Genomic DNA, 27820 nt, shown 5'->3' with positions numbered 1-27820 from the left:
GATCAAATAAATGCAGCCTTGGTGAGAGCATAAGAGACCTTAAAACATGTTCAATCTTACCGACCCCAAACTTTTGAACAGAAGAGTAGAATTTAATGGATGTCCATTCTCACGGCCCTGTCTCTATGCATTTAGGAAGTGGTTGAAAATCTAAGAGAAAATCTAGAAGAAAAGCAAGACATGGTGCTGTCCCTCACAAGCATCATGGATAAGATAACTAAAGAAAACCAGCATCTCAGAGTCAAACAGGAAGAGCTACAGGTAACATGTCTCCATTAACGGTTGCTTTAACTAAAAACAAAAGTATAGCTGCAACAAACTTCACCAATTTTTTACTGGTTGTTGTTAGTATTATTTTTGTATGATTGAGATACTGTTGTTATTGTTTTTTTTATGTCTATAGTTTTTATTAACTTTATTTCAGTTTTAGTTTTACTCATTTTAGTACATCAATGTAAACTTAATTTAAATGAGAAATGTTGCTTTGACAACTAGCTGAAAATATTTTTTTTTGTATATTTTATTTCATTTATAGTAACGTTACTTAAGGTTTTAGTTTTAGTTAACTTGGTTGTATAGTGGACTTGCCACATTAACAGTTTGGCTTCCTGTTTGAAAACACAGGCCCAAAGACAAGATTTATATGAGCAACTGACGCAAACCAAGAGTGAGATGGAGTCTCGGCAAAAAGACCTGACCATGGAGAACCAGGACCTTAAAATCACTCTCGAGCGAGAAGAGTCATCTCTCTCGGCCCTGCAGGAGGAACTGAGGTACCTGCGGGGACAGATCCAAGAGCTGGAGGAGAGAGGAGCCGGGACCGACTCAATCCTGTCCGAGAACCAGCGACTGAAGGGCTACTTGCAGGAGGAGAAGCAGAAATTACGCAACTTCATGAGCCAAAGGGAAGCTCTGGTGGCCGAGGCTCAGGTGTTGCGGAAAGAGCTCGATAAAGAGCGGAAGGCAACGGACAAGCTGAAGGAGGAACTGGAGGAAATGAGTCCGAAAGAGGAGGATGTTGAGGGCAAGACGGATCCAGAGACCGAAGAACTGCAGGCTCAACTTCAGGAGCTCGAAAACAAGTTGAAGTTTGAGCAGCAGCGCTCTGATCTTTGGGAGAGACTGTACGTGGAGTCGAAGGCGGAGAGAGCCAAGGGTGACAGGGACGTAAAGACCAAGATTCCCAAGGATGGGATGCTAGGAAAGGTGAAAGAAACGTTTGATGCTGTGAAGAATTCCACCAAAGAGTTTGTGCACCATCAAAAGGAGCAGATCAAGAGGGCCAAAGAGGCGGTTAAGGAAAATCTCCGGAAGTTTTCCGACTCCGTTAAATCCACGTTCAGGCATTTTAAAGACTCTGCCTCAAACGTGTTCAACCATGAAAAGAGGTTTCAAGCCAGGAAACCCGAGCATCAAACGTTTCAGCAAGAGCAAGGAAACAAACGTGCCGAAGATTGGCAGCCTCAGAAACCTTTACACCGACATCCTCACAAATCGACCATTGACTCTTTCTTTCACGCTGATCGCAACACTCGCAAACCTGGTAATCAGAAAGCCCACACTACTATGGGTCAGAAAATGCCACTCAAAGGCTGTTCGGGTGTTTTTGACTGTGCCTATCAGGAGTCGATGAGTCTGTTCAATAAGGCAATGGACCCCATTCGTGCGGATGAGTTTAACGAACTTCTGCGCAGTTATTTGCATAAAGAAGTCAGCCATTTCCACCACTGGAGAGAGCTGGAGAGCTTCATCAATAATTTCTTCCATAACGGCGTCTTCATCCACGACCAGATGCTGTTTACGGACTTTGTCAGTGGCGTTGAGGACTATCTTGAGGAAATGGACGAATATCACAGTCTCAGTGATGATGTGTTTGAGGATCTGGACGACTACATATACCGGCACATATTTGGAGATACGTACTTAAAATACTTTGGGCCAAGGTAAGCCATTTTGTGGTGTTGAAATAATCTTCTTTGTTACTAGACTTTGGAGATATAGCTAGTGGAGTTATAAACATGAGCCTGCTTTACTTCCATAATTTGCATATTACTTTGCACATGACATTTTATCCATGAGGAATGGATTCTTCGATTATGTTGTTTCTAATCTTTTTACAACGCATTAACTACGTAAACATCAACATCATTTAGTAAATGATCCAAATTGATAAGTACATAAAATGATGTTAAGGTAGTAAAACTACTATAGTTTGGCAAATGTAGGTGTTCTTATACTGATGTTATAATTGTTTATTTGGGAATGAAGGCAACAGAGTTAAATCCACAGGCCAGTGTTATTTATTTGTATGACCTTTTTATGTACTTCGTATATAAAATTGTATTTATTAATATTTTGAGTTGGCTTTTATTTTATATTTTGTTTTCATTTTAATTTAAAAAACAAAAAACACTGTCCTCTATGGATACATTGTCACTTCTATAAAAGAGCAACATTTATTGTATTTTTGAGATCATTTCTGTACAATTCTGTTTTAAACTATCAACACACAGATTGTCCATATAGACTTGTATTAGAGAAATACAAAAGCCTGCCTGATAACATGGTGGATAGCAACAGTTGTTAAGGGAGAATTGGCCACTGGCCAGTAATGTTTATGAGGAGGAGTTTAGCAAAGGGTCGGTTGGTTGGATTGTGAAAAGTGAATATTTGAAACCGGAATAGAGCCAGTGATGGGTGATTTCTTGTCTGTGATAATTTTTAGTATACTAGCATGTTGTACTACATTTAGCATGTTCATAACCATGTTCGTCTCTGTTGCTTCTCTGTCTGTAGGTCTGAGAAACAGTAGAGTCTGCATGTTGACACGCATGAGGCTTTGTGGCAAACCCTAAACAATTTCCTGTTTGTAAATTTGCAGTCGTCCCTTCAAAGCGTCGGGGTCGAAGGGTAAAGCATGGGGTCATTGTCAGCGGCAACAGAGGAAGCACCAGCAGCCACGACCTCGGCCTCAGAGAACGAAGAAATGGAGCCAATCAGAACGCGACCCCAATCGGCAGTTCACAGATGTCAAAATAGAGCTGGGTCCCATGCCCTTCGATCCCAAATATTAACAGAAACATTTTAGTTCTTTGTAATGTTGCTCCTTTAGCAAATTTGTTGTATCTTGGAGGAGATTAAATAATGCTTTGGACTTTTGCACATGTAAAATACTGTTCTAATGCTGGTTGAATGATTCTAGTGTGTTTCTCTTTCTGCACTACGGTGATGGCAGAGTCTCAAAGTTAGAGAATACAAACTGCATTTTTTTTTAGCAGTTTAGAATTAATTATAGGTATTTTTGAGGCAGATTTATGTTCCCCAATTCCCTGAACTTGTGGAAAAAGTATTTAAATAATTGAAAATCATTTTGAACGCGTAACAAGTGGGTAAATTATTTTGATTCGGGGCTAGTAACCAAAAAGCACTTTGTATTGTATCATTTTAAATAATTCATGACAATGGTTTTCTAAACAAAAAACCTTGTGTTCCAGTTTGCTTAGGGCCAAATAACCAATCAAAATAAATTATATTGAAAAAAAGCTCAGATGTTCAGATGTAAAATAATAATTAAAAGATTACGCATCATTATAAGGGTAACTTTGAAGTGGTCTGGTTTGACTGGTTGTCACTTGGCTGTTTTATTTGAGCATGCTAATCAGTTGTTGTTAGTTCCCCCTCTTTTTTGTGTGTGGTTAGCGGCTAAGTAACATTCCTTGTTTTGAAACAGCTGTAAGATGCACTAGTCATCTGCTCTAATGTAATTGAACACAAATGCACTTAACTGCTTAATGTTAACTGTAGAATAAAAGTATTTCTATGCTTCATTGGTAATTGTTTTCCTGCTTTGACCTATTAAGCTAAAAACAGATCTGGATTTTACACTGGAAAAGTGTTTGTGATTCTGGTGTGAAATTAGAGAGAATGTAACAAAACAAAAGCAAGTCTTTATATAAGTTTGCAATCGGTTGTACATCTTCAAACTATAAAAATGAATCAATCTTCAGTCCAGATCCTCTGGTGTATATTAGTATGTTTTTTCCCACTCGACCTTCAGGAAAGTGAGTGTGGAATATTTCAGCTTGTTTGGTAAATCTGTTTTCTTCCAGGAATGCTGCAATCTCCTAAAAGAGAAAGAAACAAAATTAGTCTCAAGAAAATAAGTGAACTATTAAACTGTAGGTCCTGCAGCATTTGCGCTCCAAACTGAAATGATTCCTCAAATCACATGAGCAATTGGATTTACGACTTGCAGGGAAGTACCACCTCAGGTTTCTTCAGTAAGTGTAAACATCAAGTGATTTAATTTGACTACATTTAATTGCTTTTGATCTTTTACCTTCTCCAGGAAGTCAAACAGCACTATATGTGATGGTAACGTCGACTGAGATGGAAAGGATGTTCTGAGCCAGTGAAGAGGGTTGGAGAAGAACACGGCTGCTTCATCCACATACTCCTCATTTGCTGTAAGATCAGGTGGACACTCCAGGAAACGCAGTTTGAGGGGACAATGCAGGTGACTAGAAAACACAAGGGGAACCATGACGTCACATCATCTTATTGCTTTAACCCTATGAAGCGTACTCTATCGTATTTGAAATGTAATTTTTATTGATCAACATGATCAAAACTTTGCTGAAAAACCTGTTTTGTACAAAATCTACTACATGCCTTCTGTCATGTGATTGTTTTTTTTAGCAAGTAAAAGGACTTTTAGTATAATTGCAAAACCATATACATTCAGGTCATGGGTTACGTGTTGTTGTTTGTTTGGGTTTTTTTTTGTTTTTTTTTTGCTGTGAAATATTTAGTGATTCTTATAAACTTAAGATAAGAACTTTTATATTGCTAGTAACAACTTAGGTTTACTTGATTTTTTTTGTTTTAAATCAAAAAAGTTCCTTATGAAAAATCATGTTGAAAAGTGAGTATCAAATATGATACATCATGATCAGGGCTTTGAGGAATGTTTCTTTGTTTACCCCTTAAACATCATTGTATTGCTTTGCATTATGTTTTAAAACTACAGAGATTTTATCATAAAACTAAGCATTTAAATATAATTTCGTATTATCAGCAGATATTGAGCGACAACTGATATTTAAATGCATTTTATGCAAGTTGTTATAAAGATCTCACTGATTTACATTACAAGCTATCAGAATTTCACCTCACTGTTTGGTCATATAAATATCAGCAACTGCACCAAATTGCAAATGTTTGCTCAGTTTGGACCTGAATAAAATTGGTGCTTTTTTCCTCCATATTCATACTACATCATACTTTATGATCCATAAAAGCTTGAAACATTATGTTTTCTAAAATGTTTGTATTCTGAATATGCAGATGCTCACCTGTACAGTGGTGTGGAGTGACACGGCATGAGGAACAGCAGCTCAGTTGAGTTCTGCGAGTCGCTGATGTCACACAGTCGTTGCAGGTCATGCATGACATCCAGATTTCCACGCTGGTGAATTAAACCAGTATATAAGGCAGGAAACAGATTGAGCACCAGCAGTGCACCAGCAGCAGTTTTCCTCCACGCTTGTAGCTTCGCTAAAGATATACCTGTCAGTAAGAGAGCATGAAGACCTTCAGAGCAGTTTCAAATCTTCACAAACTGCTAATACTCAAGAAATACTCACCGCAAAATATCATACAGAATGGCAACACTGGATAAATAAACCGGAACTCCTTGTGTGAGAGCAAACTGCAAAAAGCATATTTCATGAGCAAAACGTAAATGGTTGTCCATGCAGAAGTTGCTGACACAATGCTATGGCATCTTGGCCTGACTCTATATGATATGTTGTCTCTAGATAAGTGTTACAGATTTTCTCAGTGCACCTGTAAATGGCTGTAGTCCATAAGATGGTTATTAACAGGATTCTGTGCTTTTTGGTGGCCAGTGAACATCCGTGCATGAAGAACGGTAAGTGAGGTCCGATCACGACCAGCAGACCCTGAGTGAAGTACCAGTGCCACGGATGAGCTCCATAAAACTCCGCCACATTGTGCAGCACATTAAACTTCAGGAAGTTCCACTGGACAAAGATCCACTTCAGAAATACAAACACATGATGGTCATTCAGATGATACATGCAATTCATACTCCGATCTATGCCTGAAAGCTTCATGTTTTCAGTTTCGGTCATTTATTATTGAAAACACTGTCAAGAACATGTCCGGGTCATATTTCATCCAAAAATAAACAAATAATTATTTTTCATAAAGATTGATAACTGAGCACATTTCCCTCCCTAATTCTTGTTATATGTCCAAATGTTTTACTTTTGATTTTGTTAGTGATTCTCATTATTCCTTACTGTTTTTTTGCAATAGCATTATATTCAGTGAGTGCAAGAAATATATGTATATACTCTAGTCTAGATACTTTAGAATTGAAATATTGAAAAAAATATATATATTATAAAATATTTTATTTATTTTATATTTATATATATATACTAATATCAGACTTTATTATCTTTATGCAAAATGCGGTTCCTTATTTATGTCATAGTTATTCTTAACTAAAACTATTTTAAAAACATTTTTGTTAATTGAAAAATGAAGCTGAAATAAGATCAAATACAAAAAACTTAAAGGTAAATTAGAAATCATAAAATAAGTTTTAGTTGAAGTACTAAAATGACTAAAACTGAAATGAAAAGAAATTAAGTTAAATAGAAAATGACAAAAGCACATAACAAAATAGCTAAAAGTAAATTGAAAAAATGAAAATCAAAAATATTAATTCAAAATATTAATAAATACTATAATAGGTCTTTTGATTTGGGTTTGAAATATGACAGCATTATCTTTACGGACTTTGTGAGCAACACGATCTATTCCTCCAAAAACGGTAGTGTTTGAAATAAAAATCAATACATTTGGTGTCTTGGGCTTTTTGTTCAGTAGAGAAATACAATTTTTTTTTCAATCAGAAAGTCTGTAAAAACAGTAAAAAAATACCTTTCCATAGAACACAGAGTCTATCAGTGTCGAGACGGCCAGTGCAAGAGCCCTGCACAAATGATGGAAACATTCATGAACTAACAAAGATTATTGCTGGTATCCAAACTACAAGTGAAAACAAATGCAACATGTACGCAATGGGAATGCATTGCTGTGTGATGAGCTTCAGCTTGTTCTGTTCCCCACAGAAATGATAGAACAGCAGAGGAAGCCAGACGATCAGAGCTGTGGGACGGATGACTACGGCCAAGGACACCAGACACAAATACTTCCAGCTAAAAAGGAGAGAAACGAAAAAGTTTCATCTATGAGTCTCTGAAAGGTTTGTGCAATCACTATAGTGTTGTAGAGCTGCACGATTAATCGTTAAAAGATCGCAATCTTATTCCTAAATGACAACGATTCGCTGTCTATTAAAGGTAGGGTAGGCAATGTTTTTCATAAACACTTTTGTTATACTGGTTGAAACTCTTCACATTCTGATAGCAAACAATAATAGAAGTGATCTAAATATTATAAAATGTACATACAGTATATCTTCTGTGGAAGTCTCGGGACCAAACAATGTTCGTCCAATATGATGTCCAACCTCCCTGTCACCGTATGTATTTGCATACCTCCAAATGCTCACACAGAGACCACACGTCATCAGCGTGTTTCATAAGGCTATGCATGAGTTGTAGACATTCACTGAGCGCTGCAAACAAACAGCAGCCACCTTTTACAGTTCATCCTGAACCAAACCAACAAGCTTATGCTGCGTTCACGCCCAAACTACTGTAATTAGGAGATGGCAACCCGTGATGTTATGCATTTCTATCAACGCTGAAATGAATCTGCAGCAGTCAGGTGGTACAAGTCAGCACTCTTCAAGTTGTTTACGTTCTTTGAGGCATGAGGCGATTTAACTCTGTCCCGTAGCGCTGTGTGCTGTGCGTGTTCATGTGTTTTGGAGGAGGCGTGGCTTTGGAGATGCTCTGAAGGGATGGTGGGATCTCATACTTTCAAAGCTAGCTTGCTAGCCTTTCCAAAATTGCCTACCCTACCTTTAAACCTTTGACAGGTACAATCACAGCGATTCAAATTTGCGTTGGTGCTGCTGCTGAGACAGAGGGCAGTTGTCATATATAGGTATGAAACAGCCTCACAAATAGTCTTTTCAACCACACAGTATCAACATTTCTGTGTTACAAACATTCAAATGATCACAGAAGTACTGGGATATAGGTTTATAGTTCAGATATAAACACTGATGTCTACGATAGCGATCAAAATAGAGCTTCAAATAAAGATTGTATCCATTACATCGTTACACCAGTAGGTGACTTAAAAATGTATTTGTCATTAAATCATCCATTCAAGAGATTCGTTCAAAAACGCTGATTCATCTATGAGTGACTCATTGAATAATTCATTCAAAAAGATTTTTTTTTTTTAATCATTCAAATTAAATAAATATATTTTTTAAAAAGACTGCAGCAATTAACATTTTATCGAAACCTCTAGAAAATTACGTGTTATTTTGTTTTGGGAGAATCGTGATCTCTATATAAAACAAATAAATCATGATTCTCGATTTATCCAGAATCGTGCAGCTCTAGTGTGTAGATAGGACACTAAATGATGCACCTGTTGTGCATTTTGGAGCCGGGTAACGGGTAAAAGCAAAGTGCCAGGGTGGTCAGAACCGTTTCCATGGTGTTGGTCAGAGTCCGACTGCAGCAGTACCAGGTGAACCATGAACACAGCTGACAGAAACACTAAGAAAACACAGCAGAACTGAGTGGAACGAACACAAAGCATTCAAGCTTAATGCATTGTTTGTGTATCTGCTTGATGATTATCAAGGGAACATCATCTTACCGTCCATTTGGCTACATCTGGGGTTTCCCACTGCAGGACGAGGTGGTACAGCTTCACGTCGGCATATGCAGCCAGCAGCGCCTGGAAAACACGTGGCAAAAACACCTGCAAAAACAGGTAAACATGTTAAGGAAACATTACACTTGCTGTCAATATAATACACTGAAGTCTTACCAATAGATACGCTGTGTCATAATTCATCAGATCCAAGAGTTTATACATCAGAGCGAACAGGAGAGGATAAGAGTATCCTCGGATGCCTTCCTTCCATTCCCAGGTCTCGTAGCCATAAGTGAGAAACAGGTTAAGGATTTCATTTACAGTGAATGTTTCTAAAGTATTATATTCAAACTAAACAACTTTTTTGCAATTCAGGTCATAAGCAAAGATATCTGAAGACCATTCGATGGGAAATCTCAAGGGACTGCCAGTACTCATCTGGGACGAAGCTGGTCTGAACAAGGAGGCAGTTGAGCAGGCGGAATATGACAGTGAAAACTGAGACACTGATGCCAAAGAATTCTGCAGAAATGACAGTTAGCAGGTGCAGATAGTAGAAGCAGGGTCACTGATGGCCAATATAATGCTGATTAATATAATGGATGTTTTACTTTACTTTAGTTTAGTTGTAGCACTATTTCTGTAAATTTGAAAATCATGCTTTTCCCCATTATTGTTGAATCACGGAAGCTACACCAGATATTTTGCCAAGAAATCTCAATGTATTATTTTATACATGTATCAGACATAGGAGAGAAACAATCTATAGTCTGCATTTTAAACGTCATAAGATAATACAACTGATTATGAATACTAATAAAGAATAATAATACAGATACATAATATTAAATAATGAAATTATATTAAAATATGAAATTTTAGTGTTCAATTTCAATTTCTAATTCATTCTTAATGTGGGTTTCATTGGATATTCATTACAGTTTTTAAAAAATAAAATTACCATTCAGTGCAAGAAAAACTATCATTTACAAATACTTTACCATTTAAATGCAATTAAATAAATATATGATAAATACAATTTAAATAGCCTACATAATTATTAAATACGACATATTCAATTTCATTTATATTTTATTGCAGGCAGTAATTTTTGGAATAGGGAAATATATTTAATTGTCTTAATAATATACTTCAATATCTTCAGCATCTCAAAATGTAATTCCTTTTTCATGTTTTTTTTTGTTGTTGTTTGTATTAAGTTAACGATCTATGTGCGCAAAACTGTCTATTTATGGAAAGCAATATTCATGTTACAGTTCCCAGAATCCTGCCAATTTATGTTAATTTAATGAAATGGTTATTATCTATTATATTATTTTCTTCCCATTAAAACACATTTGGCTGTAAAGTGAGTCTAAACCCCAGGTTCAGGACTCTCACCAAGTGTTTGAGGTCTCCTGTCATCTGTGCTGTACAGAATGGAGCTCCTCTTCCTCAGTCTCACTGATTCACATGAGGATTTGTTCTGTTTGAAGCGCTCTCGAATCTTTTCCATGTCTCCACATTAACCTCAAATGGGCTTCAATGTTCAGCATTTTAACTCCGACTGTAAATGTTCATTTTCTGGCGCTTTTACTGAGTGCTTTCTGCATTAAATGTGGAAACTAGATTCATTTCCGTGTTTGGGTCATGGTGTCCCATAGTAATATATACATAGATGCCTCATTAGCGGCCGCTTCGTCAATACTCGTCAGCCATATTGGAGCGGTCGGTGAACAATCGACTCAGCATCTGCAACCTTAGTTAGACGCTTGTAGTATGAAAATCTATATATAAAATAGACTCCAGCAGATGATTTTGCTAAACTAACACAATACAACAAGACGAAGACATCAGCTGACACGACATTAAAAAGTTACCATAGTTAAAGTAAAAACTTTAAAAGTACATCAGCAAAAAACTATTGTACAGTTGTTTTAATACTTAAACACAAACCAAGACATTCTCACATGTGAAAGGTTATCCCATTTCTTCGGGAATTTAAATGTCGACGGTTTCACAACCAAAAGCTGTGCTATGTTGTAGCATTATTGATTCTTACTGTGAGTGACGGCACGCTGACCGTTGCAAAATGGCGGGCGCACCTACGTGTCTGGAGCGGTGCAATGTGCCATCTACGTATAGATATCTATGATGGCGACCGTCCCACATTATGCAGGTTTTGTAACGCTTAATGTGTAATGTTTATAATAATTTTAAGTTCATTTAAATATGTTTCGTGGCTCATTAAATAGACTCTGAAACATTATTATGAATGTAGTTTGAAAAAAGGCGGAAATGTACACGTCGCATTTGGCCTGCGTGAGTTGCCGTAGTCGCTCGTTCGTCCTTGTCTTACATGTGTTTTAACCTTTTTTCTTTTTTTTTACAGTCTATGGTTCTGTTCACGTCTGTCAAAACTCAGTTAACATTCGGAAAATATAGAAAACATCAGGGTGAGTAAGAAAAACAGCAATTAGACGTTAGACATTAGAAAATTAGACGTGGTAGAATGTTATCGTAGTGTTTCTGCGTAAGCTTCATATTTAAGTTAATATTGTCATCTACAATCATGCTGATGCACTGTAATGTACAGATTGTGCAATTATACATCAGTAATGCATACGCAAAATACTATAAACAGCAGCTAACAGAAGACCTGATAAACAATATGTAGTGACTACTGAATTTCCTTTTTTCTTTTCAGGAGTGGGATGTTTTGTGTCTCTAATGGGTTGTGTTCCTTCTTAACATAAGATCATGTTTGGAAGACGGATTCCCTTTAATCAGATAGCAGTTGCTACTCTGGTTGGAGTGGTGGGAGGTGTGTATATATACAGGCCTATATTTGAGGCACCCAGAAAACGTCCAACAACTGCACCAGATCAAGACCTCAAACCAGACTCAAAGGAGCAGAAAGCGGAAGCTACCCAACAAGAAGTACAAGCAAATGCATCTGCAACCAAAGACTGATGTTGAACAAGAGTTTGTGTGAGAGTTTGAATGTTAAATGCTTGTTATTTTCATATACTTTGTAAATGACCACTAAAAGGTTCTAAATAAAATGCCTTATTGTCACTGCAAATAAGCACAAAAAAAATCTACGCCATTCTGTTCATTTATGGATGCACTGTCTGTATACTGTATTGACAGTAAATTTGTTCAGATAAATGGCTTTTTTTTCCATTTGCAATAAAACTAGCAAAGTTGCATGTACCAAATACAATAGTATTTAATATACAATAGTATAGCTATAATATAATATTAGGCTTAAAGGGATAGTTTACCCAAAATTTTAATTCTGTCATCATTTACTTTTACATTTGTTTACAGGGGCAGTGCACATTAATAAACATACGTAGATGTAAATATGCCCAAATTAACCAAAAAGGCTACTTTTGATCTGTAGACCCTTGACAGAATGTTTAAAAAGTCACCCTAAAAACAAAGCATCTTATATTAATACACACACAAGAGAATTTTTTTTTTATCAAATAAAAAAAATACAAGTACATGATTCCACACGGAAATCATGCTAAAATACAGAAATTTTTGTCTAAACATATATTGTGTTACATAAGAGGTAAGACAAATTTGTTCCAAACATGTATGAATTTCTTTGTTATGTGGAACGTAAAAGATTTTGAAGAATGTTGTGTGGCACCACTGACTTCCATAGTTTTTTTTTTAATATATATTATTGGAATCAATGTGCCCCACAACTGTTTGGTTGCTGACGTTCTTCAAAATATCTTCCTTTGTGCTCAGCAGAAGAAAGAAATTCATACATGTTTGGAACAACTCGAGGAGGAGTAAATGATGACAATTTTCAATTGTGTGTGAACTATCCCTTTAAATGCAACTTCAGTGCAGTCTCCGACTCAAGTTTCCATCTACTGTACAGTTCAGAGCATAAGCTTGCATCCTGGCAGATTTGCAAAATGTTCGTTTAAAAAATAAAGATTTTTTTATTTATAAAATAATTATAATAAAATGAACAAATAAAGAGGAATCATCTATTACAAAATGTGTAAACTTTCACTGATAGAAATTACCTTTGACATCATACCACCAGATGTCGCTACACACACACTTACGGCTCTGAAAGAGTTCCTCTTCTGTTGCACTATTTGAGCGTATTTTAAATGCAAAAACCAAAGCCTGGCACTAGTTAAATCAATTTAAGGCTCAGAAAGTGTTTTTCTGTGTTCTTAAAAGAAGAAGTGGCGCGAACGAACGCATCCTACAATGGCGAAGGCTTGGCTCATGAATATTTAGAACGCAAGTGACGTTCGTCCGATAGTACTTCACGATTGGCTGATTTTATGGTAGAGGCTGGGCTCATAATAATATTAATGACTTTATTTGATGGGGTGGTCGCTCAAGGCTCCAGGCTAAGCAACGTCAGGCCTTACCTAATTAATAATTATGAGCTAAACGGATTGGCGCTGCTGCACGGGAAGTATTGCGTCACTGAACGGCCGCGTACACACGCACTGGTGCTTCATGTAGGTGTGGGAGCAACTTTAACAAAGTGTCCATCGCTTCAGAAGTCTCACACATTTTGTACTTGTTCGCCGTTGGTTTAATATTTTCGAAAGAGCTTTTAAAATCCAACGATATCAACAGACGTTCGGGTCACTGTCCTGGTAAGTACATGAATTAGTTTTTAACTCTTCCAAGGGTGATAATAATAACAGTTTGATAATGTCTTGTCAACACGTTTATTTTAAAGTCTTACAATTTGGCTTTTTGATAATATATTTTTGTATTGACTAAACAGACACGCAATATCTAATGATGATTAAGACTTATAAACATCTTACATATGGTGTGTCCTACTAGTTATGCTAGTCATAACAATGAGTGTTTAGTGATAGACAGCTGCCGTTCATGGGTTTGAATTATCTGTACACACATGTGGCTCTATCCTGGATCAGATGTAATCATCTCAAACACACATGATGCATATATGATTATGACCTAAAATTATAATCTGGTCAGAGAGGAAGAATTGTCCAGGGAATTTACCTGCCTCACTTGGGGAAATACACTGCTTCACTCCCATATCAGGTTACCTGTCAGGAATGTTTGGTTTAGGGATCATTTTTCCTTTTGAATGATCAATTTTCCTTTCTTCCTTGCTTAACTTTGGAAATACTCTTAAGTAACTGTAAGACATATGTTTGTGACTCAGAATTGATCTATTATGTGTGGATTGATTTACCACGATCACAGTTTGACACCCTTTTATTTGTAACACAGAGTAAAAGTTGAAGTTTGAGACTTCAGAATATTTCTCCCTCCAAAATTAACATGTCTCATCCTGATGTCATTCCAAAATCTGCTATTTTCTTTCTTCCTTTTTTTTACTTGCAAAATGTCCTGCTTTTTAAGTTAAGGTTATGCAGTAAAAGTTAATGGTAAGTTCAATGATGTTTGGTCACCAGGCATTCAAGAACCAATTACATTGATGTCACTTCCATCAGACTTGAGACATCTTAATGCACCATATTTGAGAATTACAGCAGAAGGGACACTTTTCAATAAATATTTAATAGACTTAAATATCAGTCAGTTCCACACACGAATCTCTCATATAGGCTAACTTACGAAGACTTGGAATATAGTACACAAGTCATATGGACTACTGTACACTGTAAAAAAAAATCCCGTTGTTTTTACGGAAAAAAACTGGCAGCTGTGGTTACCAGAACTTTACCGTCAAAAATACGGTATCAACGTTTTTGGTTTTACAGACTTAACGTAAAATTTACAGTATTAAACCGTAATTCATTATCTGATATAATGATAATTTACCAATCTATTGAAGTATTAATATCTGTTTTGCACCATTGTAATACACTGGTATTGTAACCAACAACCATCACAGCAGTGATGAGAGTCACATGATAAATCAAAGCTCATCACAAGCAATCTTCCACAAGAAAGTTATTACTATTATATTGAAGCTGCACAGTGTTATTCGCACAAACATTAAACACCATCATGGTAATACACAAGAAATTTTAAAAATGCAATAAACATTAATTTAACAACATTAAATGTAACATAAAACCCTAATGTACCTAACTGATTAGAAAAGAACTAAGAAAACTAAGAAGAAACAGTTATTTCAACAAAAATAAATCAAATTTGAAGTGTCATGCAGGGAATTGTGGGAATGTCAATTTACGTTTTTTCACTGTAAATTATACAATGAGTTGTTCTTTTCACTTTCAAAAACTGTAAATTTAACTGTATTTTACAGTAAAATTACATTAAATGTACCGTTAGATCTATCACAGTTATTTACCGTATATAGTAAGGAAACTTTCTGTTAACCAATTAACAGTTTTGCACTGTAGCATTTTTACAGTCTTTTACCGTTAAAATCACGATCATTTTTTACAGTGTATTTTTAGAGCTTGACAGCCCCGTTTAGTTTTATTGCATGTTGGCAGAATATTCTGCTAAACGTTTTGTTTTGCGTAGCATGGAAAAATATTTGGAATGTGGAACATGAAAGTGAGATTTTTGGTTACATTATTCCTTTAAGCATCTCAAAAGAGTAATCTATCCTCAGAAGAACTTCCCACAAAGCTCAAATCATTTAAACTGGCTTATCGTTTTTTTCCCTCTGTTCTAGAGAAAGCAAATGAAATGAACCTTGGCTTGTGCGTGTGTGTTTTTAAGCGGGGTCTTGGCAGGGCTGGGAATCGAGGGTCACATGACAGGATGCCAAGAGCACATGAGCACCAGCTGATGGTTATTAGATAAGCCTGATGTTAAAACTTACAGTTCACAAAACACCAAACAGAGCCTTTATATAAGGCATGGCAAAAATCACTCTTTTGCTTCTATCCAATAGCAAAATTGATACATTTCTTTATTTAGTTAATGAAGATGTTTTCAGCCATTTGGGCACATATTTAAGCCTGTAATGTAATTTCAGATAGCTCTATTGGTATTAGTACAATTTGCATCACTATTGCTTGTCTAAGTATTAGAGTTGAGCTTGTGTGTCGTCCTGCAGCGCTTGTGTTTCAGACATGAATGATTTCTCAAATCATGTGTGTTGTTGAGGAGAGTGTACTGCGTTTACTTCACTAAGTGACCCGATTAACCATTTTCACCTGCTGGACCATAAAACAGGTGAAAAAATCCCACAGACACACATTGAAGGAGGGACCCGAGCCATATGGTGCTTTTAAGTCCTCCTGGGAAGGTTGTGTTTACAATTTGGGAAGTAGTAATTATGACATGAGTGTTCAAATAATTGTGGTCGGAGCAAGTTGGCGGCGGTGTACCTTTTCTACAAAAAAAGCATGATTTTTTTAAAACTCTCTTCTCTTTTTAACTTTGCTTTTTATGTTTTTATTCAAGTTATGAAGGTGCTGTGAAAAGTTATATTCTACCGTAATTGTACAATACTATCGTATTTTGATAACGCTATACTCTAAGGTTCCATTAGTTAATTAACTAACATTAACGTTAAAGCTAATAAATACTCATTATTAGTTAGTCAATAATACAAGGCCCATTAAAAAATATTAACAGATACGCCTTTTGATTTTAATATTGCAGGCCTATATAATAAATGCTTAAATTAAGATTAAATTAAGATTAATAAATGCTTTAGAAGTACTTTTCATTGTTAGTTCATGTTAACAAATGGACCCTTATTGTAAAGTTGTACCCATATTTTGTACTGTACATGCAACTCATTTTATTATAAATAATAAAAAAATAGGACGCTGCATCCATTGTGTCCACCATGTTTTCTCACTGACATGCCTTCAACTTGGAAACTTCAGAAAATCCAGAGTTTCCCCGACTTGTTCATGTGCTTTAGACTTTTAAATACGATATTTCTGACATGACTTCAATGCAGACCAGAAGGTCACAAAGACCTTTTTCTTGCCAGACAGAAAGAAACCATCCAGAACATCCTATAGATTCACTTTAAGTAGTTCACAAGATTCATCTTCTAAAACTGAAAGGTTGTAGTTAAAATGTGATTGTAGTTGTTTTGCAATGGCTTCCAGGCCGAAGACAATGCCTTCTTGTTATGTTTCTTGCGTCAGGTCAAAGGTTATGAGCTTCTGTAGGTCTGCATAGTTATTTTGTCTTTCACACGTTCAGCTTGAAAAGAGGGAAGTGGACAATAAAAAAAGCCAACTTGTCAGAGCTTGACTGTCGGTGAAGAAACTCTGGTGTGAAATGCAGAAGAGGTGTCTGTTCCTGGATCGGCGGCTCTCTCCGCTAGCGCTGGCGTGCCGCCCAGGGTGGTACTCTGCTGGGAATGTTTCGTCTCTGTTTCTCCTGTTCTTTATCCAGGCTTTCATCAGGGCTGTTTTGGTTGGACGGGAAGCACAACTCAAACTCAGGCATTTAGCTAAGCCGTTGCACAAGGCCAGTGATTGTTTAAGCACTTGTGTTGTGTAGATGTGTCTAACTGAAATGAAAGCGTCTGTCGGTCTTCAGAAGTTACTGTAGTTTGAAGTGAACATCACAAACGTGTCAGATGATGCAGTCGAACACTCACCATTTGTGTCTAGAACTGATTCTACAGGGTTTGTGTGTTCATGCTTATATAGGACATAAAGATAAGGTTGTTTTTGCAAATCGGTGCACTTTCCAGACAGTGAAAACTTTTTCTAACCATAATTTGTCAGTTTTTCTGTAACCTACACTATATAAAAACACAGTTGCAGATTTTAGTATGACCCTTCTAAATAAGAGTCTTAAAGTTGAGCAGATTTGTCCTCATAATAGTGATTGTGTGCTTGTTTACAAGCACTGTGGAGCTAAGAAGATCATGTAGAATCAAGTGACTGTGTTTTAATCCATCAGCTTCCAATGTTAACAGTAGTGATAAACTAATACATTTGGTCTCATTGAAACATGGTCTCATTTTTGTGTAAATCATTTGCAAAGCCGGTCGTAAATTTAATTTAAGTTGGTACAAAAGAAATGTACACCTTCTCCTTGCCATGCGTAAAATGGTGCATAAAAGATCTGAACGCTGAACAAAAATGATTTCACTGAATTTTCACTGGATTTTTTTTTTTTTTTGCAAGATCGTTTGCCCTTATAGGTATCGGTAATCTTAAACTCATAAGCCCATATAGGTTAAACAGAGGTGCTTTAGGAAGCGGTTTCAACTTGAACAATGATGAACCCCCAGGGAATACTAGTGCTTGTTAGATAAGTTTGGATGGGTGCTTGTCGTTTTTTTGTTTGTTTGTTTTTTGCAAAAGTTGCATTTACAAAAGTTTAGGGTTGTTACAAGTCTTTTTAAAGTTTTTGAAAAGAAGTCTCTATTGCTCACCAGGGCTGCATTTATTTGATCAAAAATGGTAAAAGCAGTAATATGATTAAATATTGAAGTAACTCTTTTCTATAATAATATAGTCTAAAAATGTAATTTATTCCTGTGATGCAAAGCTACATTTTCAGCATCATTACTCCAGTCTTCTTTAGTGTCACACGATCCTTCAGAAATCATTATAATATGCTGATTTGCTAAATCAGCATATTAGAATGATTTCATGATTCTTGAATGATTTCATGAATTTTTTCAATTGAAACATGTATTATTATTATCAATGTTTTTTTTTGTTTGAGGGGGAGAAAGGGAATTTTTTCCAAACAAAATTATTACATAAATTTATCTTGCCTAAATGTTTGCGCTCATTGCATTTTTACAATGGGGTAGGCCTAATATTGTTGTTAAGAATTTACACATCACAAGGAAGCTTGATTTAAATTGTTTAATTAAATTGAAAAAAGTAGCACAAATAAATACAATAGAATAAAGATACAAATAAAGAGAAAAGTTTTTGAATAGGTCTAACACTATATTCATATACAGAAACTGAATAAAGTAATCAAATGGAAAATAACACTGGGTAGTATTTTAGTCCTGAATAAATTAAATACATAGGCTATTAATACTGATTCCTTTAACTTAAAGCTATCTTTTGTTGTTTTGACAACTAAATTTATGACAGACACATATGGCTGCCGTCACTTTAAGAGCTAGTGCACGGATCCTGTGTTCATTATACTGGCATGCGTTTTATGCTTATTAAAGACAAAACCGACTATGTTTAGAGTATACTCACGAAGACTGAAATTGACACAATTAAGCGTGTTAAAGCAATATAATCCGCGAAAAATAACTTTTGTTACTGGCCAGCTGTTCTTGAGGCGGATTTTCTATGAATGTGCGCATAGAAAATCATCTCAGAGAGCGTGCGAGCACTGATTAGTTTAAAATCGCTTGAATGTTTAAACTGGTAAGACTTAAAAAGACGTGCAAATGGTAAACTTCAGTCACGATGCACTGCTGGCCCGATTGTGCGAGTGAATATTCCGTCATGTACCGACTCCTAAACGCGAGTGTGTATTATCGCCGCAGCGCTTGATGCTTGCCTTGCACGACACATTTTGAGAGAAGAGAGATAGAAGACGCGGCACCGCTGAACACTCACGCTGTTTGTGAAATTGCGTCTGGCAGAGAGTTGTTAAAAGAATTATTTGATTTTATAATCGGTGTGGATTACGATTGCGGGAATTTCCCGCATTATAAATGGGAGACCTGCGGGAATGATTAGAATTAGGCGCAATACCCGCAATCCCGCGCCGAAATTCGAGCCCTGTACACACACTCATACTTGCCAGTTTATTAGGTACTCTAAACCTTGCTAGTAATGGGGTTGGACCCTCTTTTGATTTCAGAATAGCCTTAATTCTTCGTGGCATAGATTCAACAAGGTGCTGGAAACATTCCCCAGAGATTTTGGTCCATATTGACCTGATAACATTACACAGTTTCTGCAGATTTGTCATGATGTGAATCTCCCTTTCCCACCACATCCCAAAGGTGCTTGGATTGAGATCTGGTGACTGTGGGGGCTATTTGAGTATAGTGAACTCATTGTCATGTTCAAGAAACCAGTTCGAGATGATTTGAGTTTGTGACATGGCATGTTATATATATAGACCTTATTCAGTGCAGCGCCATGACAGATATGAAAGCCAGGCTATGAGAGATAGATTTAGGCTACCGTGTTTCAATAGCATCCTCTGTAAAAAGATCCTAGATCACTTATAATTTTTCACAGCTCATATTGTCAGGAGATTTTTTTTTTTTTGTCTACTTTAATATCCTGGAAAGATATTTTTATAGTCTTTCTTTAGCAGAGCAATCCAAAAACCCACTGAAGAGATGTAGGCTATGTCTCACAGCTTTGCTGTCATTCCGGTCAAAAATCATTGATGGTGCTGCTGTGAATAAGGTCTATAGGGCCTGAATTTAGCCACTTGACCGTGGATATTGTGCATAATTTTACACATTTTGTGCAGATTTCATGACTATAAAGGGGGTATTCCTGAAAACATGCACTATAGTATGAAATTAATGCACAAAGATTATCAGAGCAAATCAGTTAAAAACCTTTCTGGGACACATAATTTCTCAAACGGTGTGAGTGATTCAGCAGTATGCTATACCACGTTGCACGCTGCGATATAAGACATTCGTTTCAGGACAGTTGACCGAATTGTCAGTAGCCCAGTCGGGCCAGTGTTGCATCGTCAGTAAAGTTTTTTTTTTGTAATTTAAAGTTGTAATTTATTTGTTAAATCATGTAAGGGTGAATTCCCCCGCATTTATCGAAATGAAATTCAGGCAATGATTAGGGCTGTAATGTGTAATGGATTCATCCAGAGCCGTATGGTATGGGTGTCACGGTTTGGTGCATGCAGTCACACTATGAAATGAATACAGTCAGTCACAGGCAATCCAGATGGAACTCCAATCCAGGAGGGTGTGGTAATGCAATAACCTGACTCCGCCAGATGGATTTGCTCCGCATATCCATCTGGAAACCTTCCGTTGAAGTAGTTTTGGTAAGGGGCGAAAATACTGGTTAGCTGATTGGCCTATGTTGGTGATAGACGGGCCAAATCAACCAATCAGATCAACGAAGCATATGACGTACTAACAGCGTATCTTTTCCTCTGAGAAAAGCCTCCAGAGCAGTGTTTTGCTCTTCTTTCAGTGAAGAAATACTCTGTAATTCCGATAAAACTTGCTCGATAGCCACGCTGATGCTAGTTTCATCCGCTGAAGCCGACATGTTCTTTAGACTGAACTGACGCGCTTCTCGTTGCGTCACACCTCAACCCGCCTCAAAGCCAACGCTGATTGGACGTTCGTTTGGTGAACTGCTCCCAAATTTTCTTTAACGGAAAGTATCCAGACTGATCTGCGAGTGAAACCTTGAAAGCTCGCGAGATCAGGATGGTCTCACGAGGCTAGTAATGCAACGCTGTTTGCTTACTTTCCTACCAGTAAAAAGCGCAAAAGAAGAAAAGACGATCGGTCAATGTTTACATCTCTCAACCAGTGTTTTAACTGTGGAAAGATATCAATAAAAAAAGCTTGAGAATAATATCTCACGTAACATTACATTTATCTCAGGCATTTAGTGTTGACAGCTGGTTAGTTCGCTAGAGAAATGAACTTTAGAGAGAAGCATTTCATATGCACTATATTAGCCTATTCATTATACTTAACCTGTTAGTAATGTCTTGATTAAATAAATTTGTCATAAAGTTATGACAGCCACTTTGTAAATGATTATATTAAAAAAATTTATTGGAGTAGGAAATTAACTTTATAATTAGAAGTTAAAGCTGCAGTAGGGAGTTTTGAGAAAACGTTGACTTAGCCTGAAAATTTGAACAAGCACAACTTACAGGTCCCACCCCCTTGCTCTCTGCTGCGCTACAGCCCTCCCTCCACAGCGGAGCCTGTCGTGAACGCACAGGCTAGTAAACAGGGCCACCGATAACAGCGGATAAAAAGTTATATGCCACATTCACTAATAGGGACTAAACGTCAACAATATGCTTTACATTGACTATGGCCTGCCCATACTTTGACTACAAACTTGGTCCTCAAATCATTATGTATTTTGCAATAGCCTACATAGACGGTGGGCCGAACGCGTTTTTCGTGTTGTTGATCGATCTCCATCGATAGAGTATAAGCTTTTTTCATGTGCGATATTAAGTCATTATATGTAGTCAAATAAAATTTGTTGCCAATTCTGGTTTGATCATATATTTTCACAAACGTATGTTTTGATTGTCAATCTTCTTAGGCAAATCGCGGGACAGCTCTAGTAGCTGCGCCAATCGGATTGTAGTTTTTAACGTCATTAAAAATACTAACCAATCGCAGACGGCCAGACTAGGACCCCGAAATGGGCGGGCGTAACATAGCAGCAATGTTATATTGTAGTAGGCCTATATTTATATATCTAACACAAATAAGACACTTTATCTTGGATATGGAGTGTTATGTGCATGTTACTAGCTGTACATCAACACTAACACCTTTTCACTAACAAGTTGGATCAAGTTTGTACAATGTTCTTTAGAGTGGGTGAATTTAAATACAAAAGAAAGCCAAATCGCCCAAAAAGCTGTGGAAAAATAAGAAATCACAGAAGGTGATTCATTTGGCATTTGGAAGAACAATTCATGTTGGCTACCATAGAAAATTATACAGTATGCTAACAAAAGAAATATTGAGAGAGCCAGCAAGAGGAAAGAAAAGACAGTACAGGAAGTTGAAGGGTTGTAAGGCAGCTTTATTGTGGTTAAGTGTAGTTGTTTGACCTCATACGTTTGGATAAATCATGGTATAAATGCTTAGGATCCTTTTTAACCCCAAACATAAATTATTGATATTTACATCTCAGAAATAGTGAAAAAACAAACAGATATAATTATATAATGTAATATATTAAGTTAATTATTATATATTTAGTCTTATAAAAGTTAAATATCTATTATCTTAGCATGACTACCTTTATAACTAAATGACAATTCAACTATTTGGTCAAGCAGGTTTTAGTAGTATATGGCAGTAATATATACAATGGTAGAACATTTAACATATTAACAACAATAAATAGATCTCTCCGAAACTATGCGCACAAAAAATAAACCCTGCCCATGTAAACCCTGCCAGGCCAGACCATGGATCTATTAAGAGAAAGGCTTCTATAGACACAGCGACATATTGTCCATACTAGACATCTAGTGGACACATTTTTCAACATATAGCGACTGAAATGTGCTCCATCAATCAGATGAGCAAAACAGTAAAAGGGGTTTTATGATGAACCCTGAAAAACAAAGGGCATTTTCATTGTTTCAGCACAATAGATGTGTCAGGGCTTAGTCCGATCAGGTCAAGAAGATGTCTCGCAGGGCTGAGGATCTGGGATTACCTGGGGAAACAGATTAGCAGAGTTGTAAATGGTGTAGTAAAATTATTGGTTCACGGTCTAATAAATGAGGATTTACATTTATGAGGCACTTTAAAAAAAGAATTAAAAAAAAAAGTGCAAGATGAGCCCAGATTAAAATGCATACAGTAATCACACCTTGGGGCCTATTTTAACGATCTGAAACGCAAGTGTCAAAGCGCAAAGCGCAAGCAACTTTGTGGGCGGATCCCGGCGCTGTTGCTATTTTCCCGGCGGGATAAATGACTCTTGCGCCTGGCAGTTAACCGACGTGTGTCTGTGGAGGGAAAAGTCTGCTTTGCGCGGGTTCAAAATAGGAATGATACATGTGTCAGTGTACAAAGTCATTTGCGCCGGGTGCAAGATAGAGCCCCTTGTGTCAATTTGAATAATAAAAGCATACCATTAGGGCTCGGCACTAAATTGAAGTGGTTATCCAACTTGGTATCAGCTTGTAGTTGCTGAAACTGAAAATAAGGTTGACATTTTTAGAAAATGTATGTCATGACTCATGAGTAATTAAAACACTAAACAAAAGGGGGAAAAAGCTTTATTTATAGCAAACAATTATATGTCGTTTGTTTTATTTGACAATTTAAAGAATTTGAATATCAAGTGTTATCTGCTAACAAGTTGGAAGCATTACTACTACAATCCCTGCAGTCATCACATTTTTCTGTTTTTCCCTTATCTTTTCTAGACAGAGATTAAAGTGGAAAAGATAACATTTATCATATAAGTTTACATCTACTGGCTACATCACCTAATAGCTAGTCATGGAAGAGATAACATGTAACGTTATTAGCTAGCTACATACGATTACATCAACTACACACAACCTAACGTTACTATAGAGATAGACCTTCTACGGGACAAGCCGGATTCCACCATATCTTTATGTACACAATAATAATCTTTTACATTGTAATCCTTTTATTTTAAATATTTGGCATGTTTGTGTATGTCCCTGTGTGTGTAATAAGCAGAGTGTGTGTTTAATAAGCAGAGTGTGTGTGTAATAAGCTGTGTGTGTGTAATAAGCATAGTGTAATAAGCAGAGTGTGTGTGTAATAAGCAGTGTGTGTGTAATAAGCATAGTGTAATAAGCAGAGTGTGTGTAATAAGCAGAGTGTGTGTGTAATAAGCAGAGTGTGTGTGTAATAAGCAGAGTGTGTGTGTGTGTGTAATTAGCAGAGTGTAATAAGCAGAGTGTGTGTGTAATAAGCAGAGTCTTTGATTAGAGAGATTACTCTGTCTAGTAATCCTCGTCTTTCATATCCTAATTTATGGCGCTACTGTACAGCCTGATAGAATAACTCTGTTTACGTTTTCTTCTCTGTGATCTGTATGTCATTTCTAACTAGTGTAACGTTAACGTTACCTGTAAATACAAACATAATCCGGAATAACCTATTATGTTAACGGTTTACAGACTGAGTTCATGCACTAAGCTAACGTTATAAGACAGGTATAAACAGCAGTATTTACCTGAGCCATTACACCTGGAATCTTGGATGCCGCTGTTAATATTTCTCGTCTTCGGATAGGATTCCTGCTGGAAAATGTTTGATTGTGTAGATTTCATTAGAGAAGATTTTATGGTGTGAACTCATGGATCTAGCTAGCTAGAGAACGCATGTGCTACGCTACAGTCGTGGTAATGGTACTATATTTTGAACGAATACTATTGGCAGACGTTAGTCACGTGACGATAGAATTCGTTTTTGATTGGTTAGATGTATAGTACTCCCTCGCGTGTGCCTCATCCGTTTATTAAACGTAAATTTAGTTTTCAAAAAAATATGATCGACTTGAGACTGCCAACAAACGGATACGTGTTCATAAAAAAATTATTTAGTTTATGTGAAAAAAGCAGCTACTCTATCCTCGAGGATCTATCATTTCAAAAACTAAAGCAGATAGCAGCGTTCGGCCCACCGTCTAACATGTAACTTTATAACGTTGCACTCTTTCTATAAGTCATAAATAGCTAGTAAGATAACGTTAATATATAACGGTAACTAACGTTACAGTATGTAAGTAATTATTTTAGCGATATATAATGCTAGATAAGGTGTGCTAGTACATTATTTCAGCAACATGACAAGCCAGTGAATTAGCAGGTTTCAATTGTTGCTTAGCAGAGTGCGTGACATTTTATCTACATGTTATGCGGCTAGAGTTTTGACACCGAGTCAATGGGCTCTGTGTAATTCTCTTTTTCGCTTGTTTATCGTCATCGGTATTTTTCCTTTTACCTCTTTGTTTTATGAGCAGGTGTCACTCGAGAATTGGCAGTTTAGGTTGTTTCTCCGTCATAAGCACAGCTGCAGCACGCCGGCAATCTTGAGTTTGAACGACGGCTCGCGCTGGGCAAGAGGGGGGTGTGATCAGCGCGTACACGAGCGTGATTGACACTGCTAAGACATTCCTCCTGGCTCTGATTGGTTGTTTCTGACCGGGAGAGGTGTATTTCTGCAAATGGCAATAGGACCACTGGGAGGAGCCAGAGGAGCTTGATTTTTTTCACAGATTATCTGTCTCATATTCTACTGTCAGGACATAATGACAGTTTTAACAAATATGTAAAAAATATTTTTTACAAAAGTTACCTACAGCAGCTTTAATGCAAAACCTGTGCAATTTACATGTATTTTTTTATTTGAATGTTGTTTATTATATCTAAAAGTAAATAGCAGCTGAATTTAATAATTTGGGCTCTGCTGTTAATAGTAACCTTTAATATTAATATGCAAGAATGGGCTACCTATATAGTTTACAGCATTAGCTAAGATAGATTTATTAATCCTTAAAGGTACAATATGTAAGACTTTTGTAATAAAATATCCAAAAATCACTTGCACAGTGTGATATATTTCCTGCAGGTGTGTACTTACAATATCCCAAAAGTTCCCAAAGATTTTTAATTTCAGAGAAATTCCCATTTTAAATAATTGGCCGTCCCGGAATTTTCACTTGTCGCCTGTCACTGACGTAATATTCGCGTTATCCCTGGTTTCAGCTCGAGCAGTACGAGCATAGTAACCATGACGACAGACGTGGACAACAGCGTTACGTCTAACTGCAGTTGTTTCGTTCAAACATTATGGACCATGGCAAGCAGACTTTGGGAAAAAAGGAGAACTAAAACGAGGATCAATATCATCGTGGCGTTTTCGAGATGCCGAGAGCTCCACGTCCGTGACAAACTTCGACTTGACAGAGCTCTTATGTGTACTTTATTAGACAGGTGAGCAAATGTACATAAAACTAATCAATGTTATATCGTTCAACATGATGAAATGTTAAATATGATCAGTATGTTATTCTAATGTTGATCTAGCTTACTGCTAGTCTCATACAGCCAACAAACTAAGACATAGAATAACATTATAACTTTCAACACACTCGAGTGAAGTTTAGTGTGATAGTGTAACGTTGGACCAAGTGAAACTGCACTTCGTTACCTCACAAGCTTAATTTGTCTAATAAACTGACCTGTGTGAGTAGTAATTCAGCACTTGCGGGTAGTTTGGTAGAATGAAATGTCCTTATTCCTTTATATCCGCTGGACTCTCAATAAGGAACTAGAGTTGTTACCCTCAGGTAAACGATTTAGAATGCCGAAATGCAGGTTAAAGAGGTATAAAAACTCATTCATGACAGCTGCCATTAAGATGCTAAACAGTAACAAATGACTGTTACCTACTTGTACACTTTTTATTCCCACTGTGTTGTGCACCGTTTTCACGGTACAGTGTAATGAGGCATGTTTGTATTGTCTATACTCAGTGTATATTTTATGTGGTTTGTTGTAAGTGTGTGTCGCAGTGACTGTAGCCCAAGACAAATTTCCCCCCTGGGGGACATTAAAGTATATTTTATCTCATCTTATCTTTACTCGCGTGTGGCGCTGATATCGGTCTCTTGTTAGCAATCGAGCCCTGCTTCACACCACAGTCATGATAAAAACATCAATGTATTCACTCATCCATAAGCATTATTAGATCCATAAGCTTGATGACAAGTTCCATAATTCAACTGGAATTTTGCGTCATCAACCTACGCCTTTGTTATTGTAAGAGGTTAGCGACCCCTAGCGGCGAAAAAAAATACATATTGTATCTTTAAGAAAATTGTAATTATAATTGAATGTATTTAAACACAGAGACACATTTGTTAAAAAAAAACTAGTTTAATAAAAAAACAATTTTATGTTTAGTTTTCTCCCCCCCTGCTGTACCGAAATGTGACTTCAAAACCGAGGTACGTACCGAACTGTCATGTTTGTGTACCTTTTACACCTCTAATATACAGTTGTAATCAAAATTATTCAACCTCCATTCCAAATCAGGTTTATGGGCAAAATGTACAGACTTTAAGCTGTTTGCAATGTACTAATCAAACAAAAGTAATTGAAATAGCTCAACACAACAACTGTTTCAAGTTATTTCCCCAAATTCAACTGAAAATGGAAGGTTTAATGACTTCTGCAGTCTCAAAATTATTCAATCCCCCGAATAGAATCCCTCCCAACAGCACAAATCTGCAAAACAGGTGTGGTATCAAGCACACCTGATGTAACTAATCAAGGGCTTCATTAGTTGCTCCAGATGTGCTTGAGCTAGAACACATGAAATACCTGA

The 27820-nt window shown here is 36.7% G+C and overlaps 3 protein-coding genes across 4 annotated transcripts in view; 2 read left to right on the top strand and 1 right to left on the bottom strand.

Moving 5' to 3' along the window:
- ccpg1 (cell cycle progression 1) overlaps positions 1 to 3187 on the top strand; it is a 121855-nt gene extending 118668 nt beyond the window's left edge. The window contains exons 9-11 of the mRNA XM_056265949.1: positions 140 to 261; positions 625 to 1943; positions 2882 to 3187. Of these exons, the coding sequence (XP_056121924.1) occupies positions 140 to 261; positions 625 to 1943; positions 2882 to 3074 (1634 nt within the window). The 3' untranslated portion in view covers positions 3075 to 3187. The remainder of the gene's footprint in view (positions 1 to 139; positions 262 to 624; positions 1944 to 2881) is intronic.
- A 740-nt stretch (positions 3188 to 3927) lies between these two features.
- pigb (phosphatidylinositol glycan anchor biosynthesis, class B) lies at positions 3928 to 10513 on the bottom strand. Its single transcript, XM_056265950.1, has 12 exons — positions 10243 to 10513; positions 9234 to 9363; positions 9016 to 9133; positions 8842 to 8946; positions 8608 to 8738; positions 7113 to 7253; positions 6976 to 7027; positions 5848 to 6059; positions 5646 to 5710; positions 5355 to 5568; positions 4340 to 4520; positions 3928 to 4124 (listed from the first exon to the last, which is right to left on the bottom strand). Exons 1-12 carry the CDS (start codon positions 10355 to 10357, stop codon positions 3984 to 3986), a joined length of 1605 nt encoding a protein of 534 aa, XP_056121925.1. The 5' UTR covers positions 10358 to 10513; the 3' UTR covers positions 3928 to 3983.
- A 2781-nt stretch (positions 10514 to 13294) lies between these two features.
- The window catches only part of rab27a (RAB27A, member RAS oncogene family), a 34095-nt gene continuing 19569 nt past the window's right edge, over positions 13295 to 27820 (top strand). The window contains exon 1 of one of the 2 annotated variants that reach the window (XM_056265930.1): positions 13295 to 13484. The gene's annotated coding sequence lies outside the window, so the exon portion shown is untranslated. Of the gene's footprint in view, positions 13491 to 27820 lie in introns of both variants that reach the window. The other variant, XM_056265929.1, reaches the window with a different exon arrangement.

Source organism: Rhinichthys klamathensis, unplaced genomic scaffold (assembly GCF_029890125.1).
Source record: "Rhinichthys klamathensis goyatoka isolate OS25496 unplaced genomic scaffold, OSU_Roscu_1.1 h1tg000242l_1, whole genome shotgun sequence".
NCBI lineage: Eukaryota > Metazoa > Chordata > Actinopteri > Cypriniformes > Leuciscidae > Rhinichthys > Rhinichthys klamathensis.
Note: the sequence above shows the minus strand (reverse complement) of the source record. Positions and strands in the feature narration are given on the sequence as shown.